Source organism: Mus caroli, chromosome 1, assembly GCF_900094665.2.
Source record: "Mus caroli chromosome 1, CAROLI_EIJ_v1.1, whole genome shotgun sequence".
Lineage (NCBI taxonomy): Eukaryota > Metazoa > Chordata > Mammalia > Rodentia > Muridae > Mus > Mus caroli.
The window spans coordinates 122,047,860-122,056,414 of NC_034570.1; the positions used below are offsets into that span (position 1 = coordinate 122,047,860).

Here is an 8,555-nt window from a genome sequence, read left to right on the forward strand (position 1 = left end):
TTAACCCATGATTGTACTTGTCTTAAAAACCATCCAAACAGTACAGTATGCATAAATACATAGAGATGAGATTATGTGTACACAAAGAAGAATATAAGAGATTACCTATGCACTGGGGTGGTGGACTGCTCCATTGTCCTACATCAGACTTGCTCACAGTACAATAAATGCTAGCATTTCCAACCAGGATGAAGCCTTTGTCACATGAATAGGTGACCACCTGGCTATATGTATAAAAGTCGCTTTCCCCTCGCATTACTCCATTGTTGATTTTTGGTGGCTCTGGACAATGTATTTCTGAAAAAGGATCAAAGTACTTTCTTTTTAATGAAGAAAAACTGATATTGTATTTTTTTATAAATAACACTAAAAATGTTTTAAAAAAATTAAGACAATTAAAATCAATCATCTTTCTGAGTTCAGCCTTTCTGAAAAGTGGATACTGACAGTGCCTATTACAGTGGTTGTCAACCTGTAGGGCGTGGCACAGGTCTCCTTTTTTACCTCCAGGGTAAGGTGTTTTAGGAGGTACAGGAACTTATTATAAGCTGAATTAAAAATATAAATAAAGTCTAAGACATGTTATAGTGGTTATGCTGTAAAAGAGATCTCTTTCTGGCAGATATGCTAACAGCAAGATCAGTGGGTTGCATGTTCTTTAGCACCATTAAGCTAATCAAGAAAACAATATAATTACACATGCACATCAAATTTAAAAATCTCAAATGTACATACACAGGCATAGAACACGAGAAAATTCATGATATGTTCTAACCTAAGCAAGAACAACCCACTTGTCCAGTCTAAACACAATGTGAAGGCTACCACAGGAACACATGTATGGAAAGAGAGAGGACAGACATTTACCAATCTAGCAAATTTTCCTGAAGGACTAAGGGATGTTATTCTTGATGGAAAAACTGTCAAACAAAGAAGTTGAAGGAACTTCTAGGCCAATCCATGTATAGACCAAGCAGTGTAGAGGTATCAAAACCCAGGAGACAGGGGCTGGGTGATAGCTTGGTCAGAGAAGTACTTGTTGGATAAGGATTCCCCAAAACACGTATAAAAAAGTTGGGCTTGGTGTTGTGTACTTGGGGAAGATGCGGAGGTGGAGACAAGTAGATCCCTAGGGCTGACAAATAGCCTGCTTACTCAAATCAAGCAACCATGGGTCACTTTAGACACTGTCTCCAAAATCAAAGTTATTAATGCCTGAGGTCATCCTCTATACCATGCATGCATACACACATCTGTATGTAACTTCATACATACATACATATATACAAACACAGACACACACACACAGAGGGAGAGAAAGAGCAAGCAAGCAAGTGACAGAAAGAACAAGAAAGGAAGGAAAGAGAGAGAGATTGATTGATTGATTCTTCAGGACAGTCACTGTTGCTAGTACACACTTCTAATCCAAAAGACGATGAGGTCAATATTAAGTGTTATGGTAGACATGGCTTGAATGTCTAAGTTGTGCTACATACTTACATATGTCAAAGGATGTTCACAGTGGTATAGGAAAAAGGGCATTAGTTTGTACACAGGGGCTAGTATTTATAGTCAAACTTTGGCCTTGAAAATGTTAGGGGCAGGCCTGAGAATATGTAATACTCCAGATTGGGAATAATAAACTATGTTAGAAGCAACAAAGAAGGGGAGACAGGCCACAGGATTTTTCTTGTTGTCTTTTTTATTTATTTATTTTTTAGTCTAAAAAGTAGGTGGAACTAGTAGGAGTAACAACAACAACAGAACAGAGATTAGATGTAAGAAGTTAAAACAAAAATGGGGATCTGGGAAGATGTTCATAGTAGAGAAGAGTTGATTAAAAGTAAGCAATTAGCATCAGTCAGCTGAAATTAATTCAAAATTACTAACAAAGTAACAACAGAAAGATAGGCCAAAGTGGATCTCCTGACTGTGAAGCCTCATTCAGGGGTCCAAAACCACCTGTGTTGGAGTGTGTGATGGTTTTGGCCCAAGGAGTGACATTATTAGAAGGTGTGGCCTTGTTGGAGTAGGTATGTAACTGTGGGCATGGGCTTTAAGACCCTCATCCTAGCTGCCTGGAAACCAGTATTCTGCCAGCAGCCTTCAGATGAAGATGTAGAATTCTCAGCTCTGCCTGCACCACGGCTGCCTGGATGCTGTCATGTTCCTGCCTTAATGATACTGAACTGAACCTCTGAACCTGCAAGCCAGTCCCAATTAAATGTTGTCCTTCTAAGAGTTGCCTTGGTCTTGGTGTCTGTTCACAGCAGTAAAACACTAACTAAGCCTGTATAAATACAGACCATCCTTGAATGGGCTCCTCATTCCTCCTGGGGCTTTCTCCTCTGCAATCACAGCCATGCTAGAGACCAGTGCCCCCACAGCAGGGCTGCACCTTGGATAAGAATCCACTGTCCATCATCTGTGAAGAGCTATACTTCTGAGGACTCAGTTTTCTTTAAGCGGCTGGCCACTGAGACTTGACCATTCTCCAGTGGATATAGGAACACACAATGGACTTGGTGGGTGTCCTGTCTTTGGGGTTTTTGTTTTTTCTTTTTTGGGGATTTGGGGGATTGTTTTTTGTTCTGGTTGTTGTTGTTTCGTGTGTGTATGTGTGTGTGTGTGTGTGTGTGTGTGTGTGTGTGAGAGAGAGAGAGAGAGACCAGGCAGGGAGGCAGGGGGAGGAATGCAAGGGTGGGAGGGTAGATCTGGGAAGAATGGGAAGTGTGATCGGGGAGCATTGTGTGAAATTCCCAAATAATTTATAAAAATATTATGGAGGGTGGGAAAAAAAATAAATCACTTTCCACTTTTTGTTTTCATGATTTCAAAACAAAAAAAAAATAAATGTAGCTTAATGTGGAAATAAAAAATATGACTCTTGCAGTGGGGATTTATAAGAATAGTTGATAACCTGAACTGTTCAGGTTCTAGGGACTTTCCTAAGGATTGTGGATCTAGCAGCTGCTGGAGAGGTGACTGAGAGCTAAGAGAACAATGGTGTGTGTTTACTATAAAGAGCATAAAGACAACAGGGCTGTGACTTAGAGTGCAGCACAAACAGGAAGTGGCTTTGTGCAAACACTTCTGCACTAGGATACATTCCTGGGGGGGGGTACATTTCTGTGAACCAAAGGGCAGCATCTACTGGCTTCACACTGAAACTGCCTACCTAAGCTTTAGGCCAGGTTGCCTGCCAAGAGACTATATATTCCATCATCTATCAGGGTCTTTACAAGAACTTTTACTACAAACGGGAACAGAATCCTTATAGTGAGTGGAAATGATAAAACCTTTCAAATAGTCCTAAGAAGAAAACAGAAATGGAAAGCCTAGCAGGAAGGGCCCATGATGGGCCTGACACAAGTGGGCTCCTTGACAGCAGGTTTCCTATTAGTTGTTACTTATCAACTGATTCCACACATTGGCTGCTAGAGTGCCAGGTCACAAAGTGCAGACTTTTCAACTCTTCTCATAGTCACACACACACACTTTCTCACACACACGTACACACATACACATGTACACACACCCTGGACTTACCATTAATTTTGACATTAGGTTTTTAGATGCCATTTGAGGAAGTTGTAAGATAATTATCAAAAGAATGAAAGACAGAAGGAATTAAAGTCTACACTTTAAAATGTCAGGGACTTAGTAGGACACAGTGACCTTTGGATACACAAGGACCAGGAATCCATGCCTAGGACAAACAAATCAACTGCATGCGTTTTCCTCCTCTCTGTCTGCAAATGAAACCATGCATCTAATGGACTTACATTTGGCTAGATATATGGATTTTTTATAAAGATTTTATTTTATTTGTTTTATATATTTGGTGAGTAAACTGTAGCTGTCTTCAGACACACCAAAGAGGGCATCAGATCCCATTACAGATGGTTGTGAGCCACTATGTGGTTGCTGGGATTTGAACTCAGGACCTCTGGAGGAACAGTCAGTGCTCTAAACCTCTGAGTTATCTCTACAGCCCTAATATATTTATTTATGATATTATTTTTCATCGTATTTTTCTCTTTAGAAGATGAGATTCTCAAGCATAAGAATGGTTTCTTTATCATGCAACCTTATTTCTCTAATGATAAAAACATAGCATACCTTCAAACCTTCTAGGTTATCAACTGATAACTATACTCTTAAAAAGAGACAGGTAGGCAACACTGGCTCTTAGAGAAAGAGCCAATTTGCAGAAAGAAACCTGTATTAAATGCCTTTCAGTGACAGATTAGCACATGGAACTGATCATTCTGACCCCTAGGAATATTTCCTTCCATAACATTGGGAAATCAACTTCTCTGACTATTAGAAGCAATGTTTAGACAGAAAATGGCCAAATATAATATAGTTGCTTCTTAACTCTTAATTAAATTATACTATAGTTAAGAATATTACTGCTTAGAGCCACTTTTAAGAGTCCTCCCACAGCTGATAAATTAAGAAGTTTGTCATTAGTAGAGACACAGTTGAAAAGTAGGGACAACACAAATATAGATGTGGATAGTTCTTAAATGAGAAGGAGTTAATTTTGTTGATNCTGTGGCCCCACAACTTGAGTACTTTAAAAAGGAGACATACCTGTGCACACTGGAAATTCATCATCCCAGTCAACAGTATTTCCTGTAACAGAACAGAAAGTAGAGGAGACACCGACTAGCCTGTACCTAAAGGAGAGGGAAGAAAGGCTGTTATATTCACAGACAGAAGTCTTGTCTTTTAAATTCTCCAGAACTACATGTTAAAAGATTTACTCCACCAGAAAATAGAGACAAAATGACAGTTTTGATAACCATCTAGATGGAAATTTAAAAAGGTAAAAAATTTAGCTCACAAAGATACCGAAATGGCAAGACTTCCAGACATGCAAAATGCTTCTTTTGCTTGCAGCATTAAAAAAACATATGACAAAACTCTTCTAAAATCATGTGTGATGAGATCTTTCACTGATCTTGCTTCCCTTGGCTTTTAGGAAAACATTTTGAGAACTTTTCCCACATCTATAAGGTGATTTGATGAAACCGAGCCCTCCTTCCCCGCTTTCCTAACCCCTCCGCTGGCTCTCCACCTGCTCCTTCCCAAACCCTGGGCCCTTATGAATCCACTAGACCCACTTAGCCCTATTTCTCTGTCGGAAGGAGGGAGGGGTGGTGACTGGACTCAGAACATAGAAAGGAAATGAGCAAACTGGGTGAGTCGCTGATGACACTTAAAGAACTTCCTTGTTCTACATGAAGCCAAATGAAGCCCTAAGAAAACTTTCTGATAGGAGGGCATTTCCACACTAGGCGTTTTTCTTAGCCAATGGTGCAACAGTTTATTAAAACTGAGATGCAAATTAATATTTAAGCCAGTTTAAAATTAGTTTGATTTCTAACACTTTACGGATTGTTATTTTTGTATCATGGGCATATATTTCAGTAGTAGCTACACTTATCACATTTAAAACTGCATATGTATTGGAATCTAAAAATCTAGAGAAATTAGAAGTGTAAAAACTTTACCCTGGTCTACATTACTAAGTTTACTTGTAACTAATAAGTTTGCTTGTAACATATTACCACAAAGAGCTCATGACAAAGGTTCTTTGGGGAACAGTTTTTCCTTTTTCCTTCAGTATACTATAGAAAATAGCTTTCATTTTGGCATTTACACACTTGTGCACTGCTGTGAATAGCTCACACTCACCCTCACTGTCACTATGAGGGACTGTTTTAGTGCTATCCACCAGTGACTACAGGCCACAAATCTATCAGTGTTCCCTGAACTTCTGATTTCTTTAGTTCATTAATTGATTGTAGAGTCTTAGAGTGATGAAACTTACCCTGGGTTGCATGAGAAGTTTATTTCTGAACCGAATAATATGCCAGTTGGTATGTTGATGTGACCATTATTCAGATCTTTAGGATTAGGGCATGATTTTTCTAAAAAAGAATTATCGAAAAAACAACAACTCTCTAACCATACTGAATGTTAAAAGGGATTATGGCAGTAATTATACATATACAGGTATCCATACATTATGCTGAAAGTGGATGGAGAAGAAAGAGGTCTTAAGGGGAGAGGAAAGGAGGAAACATAATGGTCTACGTGTAACATGAGAGCAGAAGGCAAGAAAAACCTGGGACTGGGATCAGCAGGAATGTGATGGGTAGGGCAGAGGAGAGGAGAATGAGGGAGACCCAAGTGACATGGATGTATGAAATTACAGTGATGAAACACATCACTTTTATTTTAACATAGATAAAGATTTAAATGGGGAGGGAGATAGCGAAAGCTGGGTTGGTAAAGTGCTTTCCATGTAAGGGCAGGGACCTGACTTTCATCCCCAGGACCCACAGAAAAAAAGTCAAGCAGGATAATAAGCACTTCTCATCCCAGAACTGGGTGGGCAGAGGCATGCAGAGTCCTGGGACTCACTGGCCAGCCTGTGGAACCTCCTTGGGAAGCCCCAGGTCAAGGACAGATACTATCCATATATAAGGTGAACAGAGCCTGAAGAACAATACCCAAGGTTGTCCTTTGGCCTTCATTCATATGCATGGGTCCACAACTGCATGCACACACAGGAACACAAACACACAAGTAATAGTAAGGACCTGGGGAAACATCTCAGTTAATAAGAGGCTTGTTTATTGCAGGTGTGAAAACCAGAGTTTGAGTCACCAGACTCCATTAGACAGCTGGGCAGAGTGGCACACCTACACTCCCAATGATTACAATGTGGGAGACAGATACTTGGAAGTGGTGGGGGGTGGGAAGGTAGGAAGAGGACAGTTAGTATACTCAATGAGTTGAAGTTCCAGACCAGAGGCACCTATGGTCTGGCACCTAGGAATATCCTATAATAGTCTCAACANAAGGCACGTCTACTCATGCATGCACAGNCATGCATGCATGGAAAACATACACACACAGGTAACAAATGGAAATTTATTACAAAATAATGTGTTCTTTGATTTACATGATTTTTACTTGTTAATTAAATCTAAGAACAGCAGGAAAAAATACTGAATATCAGGCACATATACACAAATTCATCCTCTGAGCCACTGATAATTTCTAACCTTTATATTTCTTTAATTTTACATTCCTGTTTTATTGCCTCAAAAAAGCAAGGTACTTGGAGTATGTCATCATTTTAGGTAACCTTAAATTTAGTAAACATGAGCTCTGTCAGTATGAACTCCTACTATGTAAATATTTGTCTAATTAGAAAATAACTCGTGAATCTTTGAAGAAACATTATACATATTTTTTTGCAGACATGGTATTGCCCCAAATACAGATGATTGGAATTACTTCTTAAATCATACTCACTTTTACAAAACTGAGCAACTGGAGACCATACTAAATTCTCAAGGCAAGTTGATTTTCCTGGGAGTTGAGGTTGTTTTCGAAATCCTGGCCGACACTCATATTCCACAATAGTACCAACTGGGAAAAAATTCATGTTGAGGTACTCTTTTTTGAGGGATGCAAAACTCAGTCTTTCTGGAGCATCACATGATTCTAAAAGAGTTAACATGACAATAGAGAAACAGGAATGTGAACTAACTTTATAGTCTGTGCAATCTAATAGCTAGTAGTAATCTACCCCTTTCCCATCAACTATTTTTTTTGCATGGATCTCTATGTCTTTATATACTAATTTTTAAATAAATATGACTGTGGTATTCGTAGTTCATCAAGTGTAATCACATTCATACCTTCGTTTTTCAATTACTAGGAGTCTGTGAAGTTTTCACACACCAGTTCCAATAACAATAGAATTTACTGAATACTTGTAAATGTTTTTTACACACTTACTCATTGAACCTCACACTGCCCCTGGTAAAAAGAATCAGATGAACCAGCTATGTACATAAAGTATTCGTCACGTGTGAGCAGCTGAGCAAATGAGCTCTAGAGGGGCAAGGAGTAGAGCAAGAAAGGGGGGCTCATTAGCTCAGTGGCCAAGCTTAGAGCCAGGCTTGTTGGCTTAAGAGGTACAGGTCTAGCCTACATTATCCATCTTCTGGTAGAAGGGTTCTTTAACTCTGAAGTTGAGAGAAGAGTCCCTGCTTACATAACTCATGCGGTTGCTTGAAGGGTTAGATGAAGCAATACTGTGGAAGCGTTACAAACTCTTCATACATGTGGTGAGAGCTTAGGGGCTTTTTTTTTTTGCCTTGAATGAGGGCTGAAAATGCAAATGAGAATGATTCTGGATTTAATACAGAGACACCTGATTCAGGTCATCCAAAGGCAGCAATCAAGTCTTGCTTTTATCTTTACTTTTGTGTGGTCAGTCATTCACTATATAGCAATATTCTGACCCATGATGGGCCACATAGACAAATGTGGGGCCTGCAGGAATGCAATGGAACTGAAATATTCCTGTTGCCTAGCAACATCACGGCCATCCTAATGTAAAGTAACTCCTTGCTAACAAGTTTGCCCTGGTGCTGGAGGTAGCAACCATAGTAGATGAAAATCATGAGGAGTATAGTACAATCACATGGAGTAGATAGCATTTGATAAGTCTGTGTGTTGCC

The 8,555-nt window shown here is 39.4% G+C and overlaps 1 protein-coding gene across 1 annotated transcript in view; it reads right to left on the bottom strand.

The window, feature by feature from the left end:
• Positions 1-8,555, bottom strand: part of Cd55 (CD55 molecule (Cromer blood group)) — a 23,163-nt gene that overhangs the window by 12,916 nt on the left and 1,692 nt on the right. Inside the window, exons 3-6 of the mRNA XM_021173946.2 lie at positions 7,339-7,566; positions 5,843-5,942; positions 4,600-4,685; positions 106-297 (exon numbers count right to left, since the gene is read on the bottom strand). Coding sequence (XP_021029605.1) covers positions 106-297; positions 4,600-4,685; positions 5,843-5,942; positions 7,339-7,566 — 606 coding nt within the window. The remainder of the gene's footprint in view (positions 1-105; positions 298-4,599; positions 4,686-5,842; positions 5,943-7,338; positions 7,567-8,555) is intronic.